This window comes from Dendrobium catenatum, unplaced genomic scaffold (genome assembly GCF_001605985.2).
Source record: "Dendrobium catenatum unplaced genomic scaffold, ASM160598v2 fragScaff_scaffold_1638, whole genome shotgun sequence".
In the NCBI taxonomy this organism is placed as follows: Eukaryota; Viridiplantae; Streptophyta; class Magnoliopsida; order Asparagales; family Orchidaceae; genus Dendrobium; species Dendrobium catenatum.
In genome coordinates this window covers 1,213,864-1,230,150 of record NW_021320100.1, presented here as the reverse complement: position 1 = coordinate 1,230,150, position 16,287 = coordinate 1,213,864, and the positions used below count along the sequence as shown (strand labels likewise).

The 16,287-nt window shown below is 33.3% G+C and overlaps 1 protein-coding gene across 1 annotated transcript in view; it reads left to right on the top strand.

Moving 5' to 3' along the window:
• The first annotated feature begins 1,759 nt into the window (after positions 1-1,759).
• The window catches only part of LOC110098099 (probable acyl-activating enzyme 1, peroxisomal), a 55,166-nt gene continuing 40,638 nt past the window's right edge, over positions 1,760-16,287 (top strand). The window contains exon 1 of the mRNA XM_020824813.2: positions 1,760-2,061. Coding sequence (XP_020680472.1) covers positions 1,864-2,061 — 198 coding nt within the window. The 5' untranslated portion in view covers positions 1,760-1,863. The remainder of the gene's footprint in view (positions 2,062-16,287) is intronic.

The window sequence follows — 16,287 nt, the reverse complement described above, 5'->3', positions numbered from 1 at the left end:
TTTTAATTCCACAACTACCAATCTTAAGTATATGTGTTTTCACCCTAGAATATGATCTTTTATAGGTGTCACTATAATAATTGCATTTGAATGACATATTTTCTCATCCTTCAAAAATTTTTCCTAACTTTGTAGCATGATTCCATAATGGCTTGTCAGTTTCTACACATGACTCTTTTAAACCTTCGTCTAATCTACTCCCACCATCACTAGAGCTCATTTTGCTTTTAAATATAATGGTGAAATGGAATAAATAGAGCTTTAATAAATTGGGTGACATATTGTAAAACATTTAAAATTTGCCAAACAAAGATCAATAACAATTAAAAATTATTGCATCATACGTTTATGTATTCAACTCTTAACTCTAAAGTCGAGGGTTTCAAATACAAGAACTTTAAAGTTCTATGGCAATTTTTTTTTTGAAACATCCTTACAGGATAATTTATTTATTTGAACTTTAGGGTTTAGTTTTATGAGTTGTTTAATTTATATCACTTAATAAAAAATTTTTCCTGATTTATATTTATACTATTATTATAAAAATTATTTATAACTCTTCTCTATTAAGACTTCGTTTGAGATGTCTTTCTTCCTACTTCTCAAACAGCTTTTAGCAAAAAAAAATTAATTTTTGTATTAAAATGTACTAAAAAATTACTTTAAGAAGCAATTAGAAAATTATCCCAAACGAAACCTAAATCTTAGAGTTTCCTTTTATTTTATGTAATTTGATGCTTCTAGTTTTAGCATTTTATCATCAGCAGTAAGAATAAGCCATTCAACTTCTGCATAAATTTATATTAAATGAATCATTGAATAATTAGGTCGAGTTTATGATTAATAAAAAATAAATTCGATCAAAACTAATCGAGTTTATAATTCATAAAAAATAAACTAAAGAGTGAAAAAAAAAACACAAGGAATTTTGCACTATATCTCTTTTTCATCAAACAAACAATAATATTTTTAACATACTTGCATTTAAAATATGTTGCACCTAAATGCTAGGAAGGTGGAAAGGTCTACTTAAATGTATACTCTTAGATTAATGAGACTAATTGAAGGCTTAGAAATTATATCTTGCTCCTATCAAATATATCATTGAAGGTTTTATTTTAGGGCAATTTTCTTACTATTTTATTTTTTAAACTACAACTATAGGTTCTATTTTGTTGCTATTTTAATTGCTTTAAAAGAAAATTTTGCAGTCACAAGCTTTTTATTTATAGCAATTTTCAGAAAAAATATTTTTCTCACAATAATTTTATAATCATTTTTATAAAAAATTACGACTATTCCAAATAAATTTTAAATCTTATTAAATTTCTTCAATTTTCTAACATTAAATATTATTTTATAATTTGAAATTTATCTCATCCTGCTCTAAATCTTATCAAATATCTTCTATATTATAATATAAACATAAATTATAAAAAGAATATTTTATATTATTTATTGGGAAATTTACATACATACTACTTTATAACATCATATTTACATATCTAACACCTAAAACTTTAATATTACATGCATGATGCATACCACCCTATATTATTTTAATATCAAATATATCACTTATATTTCTTTCCTAGCATTCATATATTTCATTTCTACCGCTCATATTTGATATGAAAATAAACTATAGGTGATATTTATATAATATTAAAATTTTATGTGTTAAATATGTAAATAAAATAATATTAAATGGTATGTATGATTTTATTCCACTATATTAATTTATTGTTATTTGGTCTCGTTACTGTCCTAATCTCATCATAGCGCAGACTTTTTCGGTTGGAATACAGCTCTGCTTTGTTTTTTTTTTGGGGGAAATACAGCTCTGCTTCACGATCGTGGGCGATGGAGGGCTCCGTCCGGTGCTCGGCCAACTACGTTCCACTCAGTCCACTGAGCTTTCTCGAACGCGCCGCTGCTGTGTACGGTGAGCGTGTCTCCGTCATTCACGGCCATGTGCGCTACACTTGGAAGGAAACTCGAGAGAGGTGTCTACGCCTGGCGTCCGCCCTTGCGCATATGGGAATATCTCGTGGTGATGTGGTGAGCAATCTCTCTTTCATTAGTTGTTTTTGTCGCTGTAAGTTTTCCTATTTCTATGGGATTGGTTTATGCTGAATGAGTGATAGAACTAAATAAATGCGGCCTGAATTAGTTATTCTTGGAATTCTGATGACAGCATAGAAAAGAAAATATGAGCTAATTTTTCCATTTTAAAGAGTCAAAATAAACATTAACAGACTGTATTTTAGTTTTATCCATTGGTTATTCACGCGTTAATGGGGGGATTTGAGCAGGTTTTAAGCAGGATGTAAGCTGAATCCTGCCAAACAAGATGAACGACAATTTTAAATCCTACAGTGTCTTAAATCCCGTTTCTTCCTCGTGGTGCCTTAAATCTCGGGTTTAGTAAATCTGGGCGTTGGATAGATTTAGGGGCTGTTTGTTAGCAGGATTTATGCCAGATTTGAGGTGGATTTGAGTGAAATTCAGCCAAACGGCCTAAAATGCAAAATCAAATCTCATGGAAAATAAAAGCCGCTGTAGAAGGAAAGTTATCCCTTTTCGTGGTAAATCCCGTATTTCCGAAATCCTCTGATTCGGCGGATTTACGGGATTTGGCCGAAGAAGTGTGAGTTAATTAACTTAATAAATTATTAATTAATAAATAATTCATTTGTTGATTAGATTTTGTATGATTTAAATAGTCTATTTTGGGGGAATTGAGGTTTTACAACTATTTCACAATTATTTTCTTACCAATTTAGATAATTTTAAATATTATTAATATTAATTAAATAGAATATTATTTTAAATGAGTAAACAAATCTTAAATCTATATTATTGTTGTATTTTCATCGAAAATATGTTGTATTTTATTTGAACTTATATTGTTGTAATTATCCAAGAAATGCATGTCAAATCTCTTAACTGTTTTAAATCCTAAATTGAATAGCTAAACAATCACACATGATTTATCATAAATGTTACCAAATAGTTTTCAGGATCTCCCCCCCCCGGATTTCATAAATATGGATTTAGAGGATTTACGAAATTCTACTTAAATGAAATCCTGGGTGCTACGAAACAACCCCTTAGCTTGAATCCTCAAGTTTCTCATGAATTCCTCTTATCCTTTACACGCTAGTTGGTCTCGTGGCTGCCTTCCGATGAACTCCTATTGCAAATCTTTAGAAGTCATTCACATGGATCTCTTTGGATCCATTAGCACTGCAAGCCTAGGAGGAAAAGTCTTTGGGTATATGATTTTTGATGATTAATCGAGGTTTACTTGGGTTAAATTCTTGACTCATAAAAGTGAATCATTTGAGAAATTTAGGATATTCTTCACTTGGATTTAGAGAAAGCTAGGATCTGAAATTCTGACAATTCACAGTGACCATGGTGGAGAATTTGAGAATGAGAAATTTAAAACTTATTGTAAGGAGCAAGGATAAGATCATAACTTTTTAGCCTAAACCCCTTTAGCTGAATTGGGTAGCTAAAAAAAAGAACAAGAACTTGGTAGAAGCCGATAGAGCTATATTAGATGAATATTCACTTTCTAAATATTCTTGGGCAGAAGTGGTAAATACAGCATGTTATGTTCTGAATTGGGTTAATGTTAGATCCTTGCCGAACAAAACACCTTATGAAATTCTTAAGGGTAGGACATCCAACCTCTCTCACGTTCATGTCTTTGAATGTAAAATATTAATTCTAAACAATGAGCAATCTCTGCTACGAAATTTGACCCAAAATCTGATCAAAGAGTTTTCCTAGGATACTCAAATATTGAAAAATCCTTTAAAGTTTTTAATAAAAGAATACTGGTGGTAGAGAAGTCCACTCATATAGTTTTTGATGAATCTGATAATTCTGAAGGGTCTTGGGTAGAAGAAGAAGTAGTTGAAGTCACCCAAGGAGTAGAATCCATAAATTTAGAAGAAAGTAAAAGTTGAAAATTTACTTCTTAGAGAATGAAGATATTCTTCAAGTCATCCTAAAGAGCTAATCTCAGGAGACCCATCTGAAGGTATTAGAACTAAGCATGAACTTAGAAAATAAGTGAATTACTCTGCCTTTATTTTAATGATTGAACCCACAAATATAAATCAAGCATTATCTGATGAATTATGGATCCTAGTTATGCAATAAGAATTAAATTAATTTGTGAGAAATGATGTTTGGGAGCTTGTTGAAAGACCTAAGAACTAGAGTGTTGTTAAAACTAAATGTATTGTGAAAAATAAAATAAATGATTCTGGTGTAGTGGGGAGAAATAAAGTATGATTAGTGGCTAAAGGGTATAACTTGATAGAAGTGATTGACTTTGAAGAGACTTTTACCCCTGTAGTTAGACTAGAAGTCATAAGGGTGCTAGCTTCTTCTTGCTTTAAGGAATTCAAATTATATCAAATGGATGTTAAAAGTGTCTTTTTGAATTGGGTAATAGAAGAAAATGTGTATATTGAACAATCTTCAGGCTTTGAAAAATCACAATTTCCCAATCATATTTTCAAATTAAAAAAATATTATATGGACTTAAATAAGCACTTAGAGCATGATATGAAATGGCTAAGCACATTCCTACTTGATAGAACATTTGTTATGAAGAGCGTAGACACTATTTTTTTTCTTAAAAAATTAGGAGAAGAACTACTCATTATTAAGATATATTAATGATATTTTGTTTGAATCTTCTGATTAAAAGTTATGTGATGAATTTTTTAAAATAATGAGCAAGGAGTTTGAAATGAGTATGATAGGAGAATTGAACTAATTTCTTGATTTAGTATACGGCGGAATGATGATGAAATTTTTCTTAGTCAATCAAAATACATTAAGGACATCCTTAAAAATATGCAACAACAACAACAACAGCAAGCCTTTATCCCACTACATGGGGTCGGCTACATGAATCCTTTTTCTCCATTGTGTCCTATTAAAAATCAAATTCTCGTTTAAATCTAATAAAGAAAGGTCATTCCTAATATTTTCTAACCAATTCTTTTTAGGTATACCCCTACCTTTCTTAACACAAGTCAAATCTAATACCTCTACTCTCCTAACCGGGTCATCGGAAGGCCGCCTTTTTATGTGACCAAACCATCTAAGGCGACTCTCTCTAATCTTATCTTCTACTGGAGCTACTCCAACCTTTTCATGTATATGCTAATTTGTATCCTATCTTTAAGGGTAAAGCCACTCATCCACATGAGAATCCTCATCTCTGCCACACTTAACTTAGTATTATGCTTCTCTTTTAATGGCTAATCGGCACCATAAAGCATTGCAGACCTCACTACCATCTTATAGAATTTTCCCTTAAGTTTGAGGGGTATATTTCTATCACATAACAAGCCCGATGCATTCCTCTACTTCAACCATCCAACTTGAATTCTGCTGATAATATCCCCATCTATTTCACCATCACTTTGAACAATAGATCCAAGATATCTAAAACGTGTACTCTTATTAATGACTTGATCGCCCAAAGTCACAATCCCCTCACTAGGTCTATTACTACTAAAATTACACTCCATATATTCCATTTTAGATCTACTCAAGCGAAAACCTTTAGACTATAAGGTTGACCTCCATAATTCAAGTTTACCTTCAACTCCCTCTCTAGTCTTATCAACAAGAAGAATATCATCAGCAAAAAGCATACACCAAGGTACATCCTCTTGCAAATGTCTAGTGAGAACATCCATGACTAAAGCAAAAAGATATGGGCTTAAGGCTGATCCTTGATGTAACCCAACCGAAATAGGAAAATACTTGGTCAATCCACCTTGTGTTTGAACACAAGTAATAGCTCCTGCATACATATCTTTAATGATTTGAATATAAGCATTATTAACTCCTTTCTTTTCAAGAACTCTCCATAGCACTTCTCTTAGAACTTTATCATATGCTTTTTCTAAATCAATAAATATCATATGTAGATCCTCCTTATTTTCTCTATATTTCTCCATCAAACCTCTTAATAAATGTATGGCTTCCATAGTCGACCTACCCGGCATGAATCCAAATTGATTTTGAGAAACATTAGTATCACGCCGCAACCTATGCTCCAAAACTCGCTCCCATAGTTTTAAAGTATGACACATTAACTTAATACCTCTATAATTCGCACAATCTTGAACATCACCTTTATTCTTAAAAATAGGAATTAACACACTCATTCTCCACTCATCTGGCATCTTTTTAGTCTTCAAAATAGTATTAAAAAGTTTAGTAAGCCAAGAAATTCCTTCATCTCCTAAGCATTTCCACACCTCTATTGGAATATCATCAGGTCCAACAGCTTTTCCACCCTTCATTCTATTTAAAGCCTCTCTAACTTCAGTTTTACTAATACGCCGATAAAAACAGAAATCTTTATTTTCATTTAGGGTGCTAAGGTCACTATAGTCAATCTTATTATCACAATCTTCATTAAAAAGTTTAACAAAATATCTCATCCATCTTTGTTGAATATCATCTTCTAAGAAAAGTATTTTTTGATCTTCATCTTTAATACACTTCACTTGAACTAAATCCTTACTACTCATATCTCTTTGTTTGGCTAACTTATACATATATATTTCTCCCTCTTTAGTATCTAATCTATTATATAAATCACTAAAAGCTAATGCCTTTGCATCGCATATTGCTTTCTTAGCATCCTTACGAGCCACTTTATATATTTCCCAATTATCAGAATTTTTAAAAATAAACCAATTTTTATAACAAAGCTTCTTATTTTTAATTTTTTCTTGCACATTAGGATTCCACCACCAACTATTTTTACTATTGGGAGCTTTTCCCTTTGATACTCCAAGGACATCTTTTGCAATATTCTTAATATCACTAGCCACTTTCTCCCACATAATATTAGCATCCTCATGCACAGACAAAATCTTAAGATCTAAAATCTTATTTCCAAAAATATTTTTGTTAATATTCTTTAAATGCCCCCATCTAATCCTCGAAAAACGTTTTACTTTATTTTTTATTTTATGCCCCTTTATCTTAAAGTCCAAAACTAATAATCGATGTTGGGTACATAAATTTTCACTCGGAATAACTTTACAATCTTTGCAATCTAAACGATTTAATTTTCTAATAAGAAAATAGTCAATCTGGGTTGTACTATATCCATTTTTATAAGTGATGAGATGCTCATTCCTTTTCTTAAAAAAGGTATTAGCAATTAAAAAATCATAAGCTAAACAAAAATCCAATATGATCTTGCCACCTTCATTCGTCGTTCCAAATTCATGGCCACCATGAATGCTTTTAACACTGCGCCCGGGCATCGGTTCAGCGGTCCTTGCACACTTGTCACTGTATTCAGGCCATACAGTGCGTCGCTTCCAGGGGACGCCCTAGCATTAACACAATTTCTTAAAGGATTCATGTCATTATTGTTCGACAAGTTTTACGCTGGCTGTCGACTACCTAACACAACCCTCCAATTTTCTCATTCAGGACATCCTTAAAAATATGAAATGGATAAAATCAAGGCAATTCACACTTCCATGAGTTCTACAGTTCAATTGAATAAGGACTCAAGTGGAAAATGAGTTGATCAAAAGAAATACATGGAATAATTGGATAATGTTTTTACTTAACTACTAGCAGACATAATATTATGTTTAGTATTTGTCTCTATGCTAGATTTTAGACTGATCCTAAAAAATCCCACCTGACTGCTGTTAAGAGAATATTTAAATATCTCTTAAGAATCTAAAACTTGAGAATTTGGTATCCTAGGCATAACACTTCTTTTGAAATCATATGATATTCTGATTCATACTTTGTTGGATGTAGGGTTGATAGAAAAAAACTTTTGGATCCTATCAATTCATAAGATAATTTTTAGTCTCCTAGTCCAGTAGAAAATAAAATTCAATTGCCATATCTACTGCATAAGCTGAATATATAGCCTTAGGAAGTTGTGTGGCACAGGTCATTTAGTTAAAACAATAAATCATGAATTTAGGACTACCTGTAGGCATTATTCCAATCCTATGTGATAACACTAGTGTCATTTGTATTTCAAAAAATTCAATCCAACACTCCAAGACCGAACACATAGACATAATGTACCATTTTATTAGGGACCATGTCACCAAGGGAGACAGAGCTATATCATGTAGCCACTGAAAAGCAGCTTGCATATATCTTTACAAAAGCACTGGCTTTTGAAACCTTCAATACCTTAAGAACCAGATCATGTGTCATAGATATTTATGTTTGGAAATTTGAAATCTGATTATTATTTTCTGCTTTTTTGTTTTGTCCTTTCATTATGTTTTCGCTATTTTCGTTGTTATTTTTTTGTTTTTTTTGTTGTGTTGTGTTTTGAAATTTTTGTTATTGTCCATTGTCTTTTAAAGATGTTTTTTAATCACCTCACATATCACTTTATTGAGCCTCACAATTTTTATGCAAAATCATTTTTTATCTTATATCATAATGTACGAACAATTGTCATAATGTACGATATGCATAGCACTGCACAGATCACAACCCTCAGCTTTATGGATGGTCCGGATTTTACCTATCATTGCCAATCGTACTGTACGAACACCTGTTCGTCTGGACGATACACGTGTCAACTCAGTTTGGAACGAATTCATTTCGGTTGGTACAACAGTCATTATGGATCATACTGTACGGACACTTGTTCGTACTATACGAATCTTTTGGTCAAGGGTTGTACCAAACGACCCTCGAAATTGCCATTTCTCAAAAATCTGCTGGATGAATTAATGCTTCTGATCGAACCGTACAATCGTATAATTGTACTGTATGATTAGCCTGATTTATATAAATTAGAGAGTTTCCATATGTTTTCTTCACTCACCCCAAACTCTCTTAACCTTCCATTTTCCCAATTTTGAGCAATGGCTGGCGGTGGAAAACGTAGTCGCCAAAACTATAGTGGTTCTTCCTCTCGCCATCCTATCGATGAATGTTTTTTGACAGCTTCTGATTAAGAAGCTTACTATAAGTTCAAATAAGCCAAAATCACTCCCTCTAGGCTTCTCAACCAATATGCATTGAACTTTACGGTAATGAATCTATTCAACTCCACTGCGCTCCAATTCCTTCTCACCTTAGCCTATCCTTTTCATTATGAATTCCTCTACGAGTTCCTAGCCAATCTTAGAATCAATAAGGATGCCGCTATCATGTCCTTCCGTGTCTATTGTCAAACTGTTGAAATAACTAAAGAAGATAGGGTTTCAACTGCAATTAAACACCCAAGGTAATAAACCGCTTGCTATGGCCTCCATATTTGATTTTGACTGGAGTGCTGTAAATTTTATGCTTATAAATGTTGCTGTGAACTACCACCAATTAGTTCATACCTTTAATCAAAATGCCAGGGTTATCCAGCACGTCCTCAGAACTTCAATCATCCCTAAAGATGGAGATTGGGTAAACATTATCCTTTTACTTTCAATTGTCACATATTTCATCATGTCAAGTATCCAAATGGATGAAGCCCAAATTTTGACCGATTACAATCCAAAACCTTACTTCTATTCGACTCCCATCCACTAGAAGAAAATAAAATATTGCTCTAGGACATATCATTGGGTACATCCCAGATAAAAAAAAATAATCTTACATATCCTGCTTCTCCTGACAACCTCCCAATCTTCTTTACGGATGCTTCTTTTCATACTCTTTCATAAGGAACATGAGCCATAAGAGTCAATGTTTGATGAAGGAGATATTACCCCTACAGCTGATCCTGCACTTGCACCACCTCCTCGTCGCTACTCATATGAGGAGATGATTCAATGTTTTGATAGCTTGAGACATGCTAGGATCAACAGCAAGTCCAACATGAAAATGAAATGAATTGGTTAATGGATCAATTTGACACAATCTAGCAGCAGTACTCCTCCATTCATCAGTTCTTCTAACAATTTCCCCCTCCACAACAACCACCTGATCAGGATCCACCTATCAATTAGAATTTGTCTCATTTATTTTATGTTTGTATTTTTTGTGTTTATTTTTCTTTCTTTCAAGTGTTTTTTTTTTCGTATTTTTTGTAAGTTTTAGTTTGTTGTTATATTTTTTCCCTGAGCAAACACAACAATGATTATTTATTCGTATTGTACGAATAAGCTCTTATTGTACGAATAAGCTCTTATTGTACAAATAAGCTCGTACTGTACGAATGAACTCGTACTGTACGAATCAAATTGTACTTTACGAATAAACTCGTATTGTACGAATAAGATCAAACTAAAAGAATAATCTCGTATTGTACGATGTGACTCTTTCTATATGTAATAAAAATTACTCGTATTTGAATTTTGAATTTTGAAACAAAAACATCTTTATCCTTGAACATTTTACATATATCATGAAAATGTCTTTTGCAATTTGTTGAAAGCAAGTCATTATTTTCTTAATGAGGCTATTCATTCCTATTAGAGGATTGAATTTACTTTGTAAATTATTCCTTCTATAAGAGAGTGCGTTTTTTCTTCCTTTGTATTTGGAAGATAATTTTACAACTGAGATATTTTTTAAAGATTTATAAGAAAAATAATTTGCAAAAAAAAAAGATGCATAAAATGAGTCCAAACTGAAAAGATGTGCATTGTTCATCAAATAAATTGCAGAATACAAAAAGCGTATCAAACTCAAAAGATGCACTAAACGCGCTACAAACTGGTAAAGAGGCAGAAAATGAGCCCAGTTTAAAATTAGCTTTTCCTTCTTATAAATCTTTAAATCTTAGAAAACCCATGTGTCTTCTAATATGTGATACTTGAAAAAAGTAATTCATGATTTTTGATTCACCATTCTTGCAATAGCATTCTATTGGATATATTTTATGCTAGAAGATTGAAAAGTTTAAATTTTCTTTTCTAATTTTAATTCTTGAATTAGATTTTTGTTTAAAAGAATTTAACCTGTAGAGATCTTGAGCTAGGGTTACAAAATCTGGAGTCATAATCATTTGGTTGTAGTAAAGTCACTACAATTTCTTACTTAACCTTTTTATTTGAGGGTAAGTTTATTACATACTGAAACTACTCAAGGTTGCTATAGTGTTGTGACTTTCAAAAGGAAAATAGTTTTGTTGGTTATGATTGTATTTTTTAATTCTTTTGTCTATCTATTTTTTATATTCTCCTTTGTTTTTTTTCTCTTTCTTAGTGTGCTTCTTGTTTCTCCTTTTTGTGATGTCAAAAGGGAGAGTGTTTGATTGCTTTTGTTTAGGATAAGTGTTTTGTTATTATCTATTTTTTTAATTTGTTTTTCTAATATATAACTAAAAAAATTTCTTTCAATCAAATATATTTGTCACATAAAAAAGGGAGAGATTGTTGCATCTCAGGATCTTAACTTGTGATTTTGATGATAACAAATAGTATTGTTTTGAATTTTTTATTTCTCACATATTATTGGATTTTGGTATTTGTATGTGCATACTAACATTTCAGGAAAAATATCAACCATTCATCTGCAAGTTTGATCAGCTCAAGATTGGGTAGAATATGATTATAGTCTGTATTTTCAGTTGTTTATATGTTTTTGACCTTTCTTGAGTCAAATCATATAACCTGGTGGAAACTATTGCTGAGTAATCATGCACACATACAGAAGGAGAGAAAAGTATAATGTTAGATTTTTTCTATATTTTTTATACTGTACACTTTTAATTTATACTGCATGATTAAGTTTGTTTTGCAAAACCCTAGCTGCCAGAGAATTAAGAAAGATGTTATTTTTGTATTAATCATATAGTACGACCGCAATTGTATTGTACGACCAAATTAATATCTTACTTAATTTGACCCCAAAATTTAGGCAATCAAATCATGGGCAATAATGATCAGCCGATTGATTGTACGATAATGTTCATACAATATGATCGATAGAGTATGAATTTGGTCGTCCCAGAGGTCGTATCAAACTAAAGCCATGATTTTCGTACTGGACGATTGACAGAGTACGAAATTGGCCGTCTCAGAAGTCGTCTCAAACCAATTGAAGGAATTTCTATAGTTCATACCAAACAATCTTATGATCGTACAATACGAAGTGTTATGAGGTTTGAATAGTTTGTCCAAACAACTGTTCACATGATACTGGATGAGTCTAGTTTTGTACTAATTGTATTGTACGATGTTTATATCGTTTATTACGAATAAAAGATGGCTCTCTTGAATATTAGGGTTTCTTGAAGCCCACTATTTAAGCTTCTCTAATTCTTATGTTAAATTGAGAGGGAGCTTAGAGAGAGAGAGAGTTGAAGAGAGCTTTGGGAGAGAAGAGAGGGGGAGTTCTTGTGAGGGGAGTTTGTGAGAGCTTCACAAGGTTACTCCAAGTGAGGTTCTTCGTCATTTTATTCAAGCTTTTGCCTTGATCCTTTGGAGGCTCCAGGAAGAATTTTTGCAGCATTCTCTGCCATCTCCAAGAGGGAGAAGAAGGATTCGTGGTTATCTACCATCACTTGGACGATGTACAAGATTCAAGGTTCGTAGCCGTCACCGAGAGGGTGTAAAAGATTTTGGTTCTCTGCCACACCGGGAAGGGGAAAGTGATTTTGTAAGAGCTTCTCCGCCTTGCTGAGGGAGAAAAAGGAGAGACATTATTTTTAGTGCAATGCCTGGAACAAAAGGTTCTGGGGAGTGGACATAGGTCATATTTGACCGAACCACTATAAAATTTGGTGTATTCGTTCTTTTAAATTTTTGCATTTTAATTTTCGCGCTTTTCTGTGATTTATTATGTAGTTGGAAACTTTGATTTGTTTTGTTATTTTGAAATTAATCTGCTTCCTCATCAAGGGATAAAATTTATATTTTCAGATATTTTAAAAAGCTTTTAAAAGGGGAATTTTCTTTTTGCTTAAAAAAGTTTTGAAATTATTAATACACCTCTCTCTTGGTTAGCCTTGGGCTAGTTCTTAGAGATTTAACAACCTTTATGAACTTTCAACCTAAAGTCTTAATAAAATGAGGCCGAAATCTCTAGGTAGTGTCTTATTTCAAACCCAATATGCCTTCTAAAAATTTACTCTGGAACCTAATCCAATAAAACTCTCCCGAAAGAAGGGAGGTTGGGACGCAAACTTTGGATCCCACATCACCAAGAAGTCAAATTTGGTGACTATGGAGGAGTGGTAGGTTCTTGACTGGACTACAAGTTTGATTCAACTTTCACTTTTCTTATATGTTGCTTTCAACATTATAAATGAGAAAATTACGATCAATCTCATTGCTGCATTAAGATGTGTGAGAAGCCATCAGCCTCAAACAAAGTATTTTTGATGAAGAAATTATTTAATATGATGTTAGACATCACTTCAATGGCATAACACTTGAATAATTTGAATACTAAGATGAGTCGGTTGTGTTCAATTGACATCAAGTTTGATGATGAGGTTAAGCATTACTGCTATTATCTTCATTGCCAGATAGCTAGGATGAGCTGGTAATTGTTGTGAGTAATTCTTCAGGAAGTTTAAAGTTGAACTTTGATGATATTATGGGGTTAGTGCTTAATGAAGAGGTTTTGCAGGAAAGCGAATGGTGAATCTTTAAATATTGCTCTGAATGCTGAAGCCAGAGGAAGGGTTTGGACATAAATTCAGGTATAGGAAGATCTAAATCTAAGAGAGGAGAAAGTTTACTTCAAGTAGAGGAAAAGTTATGTGTTGGAATTGTGAAAAGAATAGTCACTTAAAGAAGGACTATACTATTTCAAAGAAGACTAGCGGTGGAGGTCAAGATAAAAGTCACTTTGCTAATGTATCTGTAGAAGAATGTCAGCCAGTTTCTTTGATTTTATCTCTAGATAATTTTAAATCAATTGTTGTAGATTCAAATGCTTCATTTGATGCAAGTCCTAATAAGGTGGCGTTTAAGAACTATACTCAATGTGATCTGGGCAAAATGTATTTGGGAGATAACAAGCCCCACAACATTGTAGGACAAAGATATGTTGATATTAGATTGCAATATGGCTCAACTTGGAAACTCAATAATGTTAGGCATATTTTTTTTTAAGAGAAATTTAATTTCTATGAGTCAGCTTATAAACTCAGGTCATCTGACGTTATTTACAAGAAATTTATGGAAGGTGATAAAAGAGGTTATGTTTATAGCTCATGATAGTATTGAAGGTATCCTGTATGCTATCAACAAAAGAAAAAATTCTATTAGACTAGTTGATTCAGATATTGATGGAGGTTTTTGGCATCGTAAGCTTGGCCATATAAATAAGAAATGTATGAATTCATTTCTTACTAAAGCAAAGCTTTATGTTTTAAAATAAAAAAATCTAGATTTTTATTAAGATTGTGTATATGGCAAGCAACATGAGTTGAGCTTCTCAAAGTTTGGTTTAAAGTTGAAGTCAAAGAAGTTGGAGTTAGTGCATACTAATGAATGGGGCTCTACTCCAATTTGTTTTATAGGAGGGTTTTTATATTTTATCACTTTTATTGATAATCACAACAGAAATGTATGAGTGTACTTTTTAACATACAAATTAGATGTGTTTGATTTTCTCAATTAGGAAGCTATGGTTAAAAATGAGATATGTTCTATGTTGCACGGATACTCCTATTTACGAGGCGTGCTGTATCAGACAAGTGTCGGATACGGATACGCCTCCGATATGTGTCGGATATGTCTTTGCCGTGTCCAATTAAAATATTATTTAAATTTGACTGGACACGCGTATCCGATACGCGTGTCCTATTAAAAAAAAAAAAAACACAGAGCCACGATTTACCCTATTCTTTCGACTTTCCACCGTTTCCACTCAATATCCATATTCATTTATGCGGTTGAAACATTTCAAAGAGCTAGGTTCTTCCACACAAGTGTTCATCTTCTTCATTATAGTTGAAGGAGCGGCTCGATGACGCCAGCATAGAAGCAAACAAGATCATCCTTTGTCGACAAAGAGGCTTGACAATGCGAGCATTAAAGTTGATAGGATTATCCTTCGTCGACGAAGCGGCTCGACAACGTGAACAGTGAAGGCGACGTGAGCAGTGAAGGTTCGTTTTCTTCATCGTTCTTCATTTTCTTAATAATAGGCTCGGTATCGAAACTTGGTACCGCTTGGTACCAAACGTTACTGGAACTCAGTATTGCTCGGTACTGCTCGATACCGAGCGGTATTGGAACTCGGTACCGCTCGGTATTGGAACTTGGTACCGCTCGGTATTGGAACTCGGTATTGTTCGGTACTACTTGGTACCGAGCGGTATTGGAACTCAGTACTGCTTGGTATTGGAACTCAGTACAGCTCGGTATTGGAACTCAGTATTGCTCGGTACTACTCTGTACTGAGCGGTATTGGAACTCGGTATTGCTCGGTATTGGAACTCGGTATTGCTCGGTACTACTCGGTACCGAGCGGTATTGGAACTCAGTACTGCTCGGTATTGGAACTCGGTACCTCTCAGTATTGGAACTCAGTATCGCTTGGTACTGTAACTCGGTATTACTCGGTACTGCTCGGTATAGAGGGGTACCGAATGGTACCAAGCGGCATCGAGAAGCTAAAACATGCTCGGTCGAACCCTGCCAGGGGGCAAGCGCCCCCTTGGACCCCCGGCAGAGTCGCAACATATCTACACTTTCACTTAAATTTTTTCATGTTTCAAATTCATATGTTTTAATTTGTATAGATCCTTTGTAGGATAATGAGCTCTAGTGGAGTAGGAATTGGTTCTGATGATGGTCCATCAGAAATTAATATTGAAGATAACAAACCTTTATGGGGTTATGTTACAAAAATAGGTAAAACATCAGAAGGGGGAGGCAATATTGCATTCAAATGCAATTTTTGTAATGCATCATACAAAGGATCATATTATAGAGTGAAAGCTCATTTGTTGAAGATTAGTGGTCATGGAATCAAAGTTTGCCCGAAGATAAGCTCATCACAAATGGCTGAATTACAAAGAAAAATCAGTGAAGCTGAGCAAAGGAGTAAAAAAGAGCTTCCAAAACATATTCCACTTCCAAGCACTCATGCTTCCTATCCTTCATCATCTTCTTCAATTAGATGTGATGACAGTACTGTAAACAAAGGACCTTTTCGAATGGAGGGATTTGAACCAAAAAAAAGAAAACATGTTGTAGATAGTGCTTTGGAGAAAGCATTTAATTTACAAATGAGAGAACAACTAGACGGGGAAATAGCTAGAATGTTTTACTCAGCTGGACTTCCTTTTAACCTAGCAAGGAATCCACATTACAAAAATGCCTTTACATA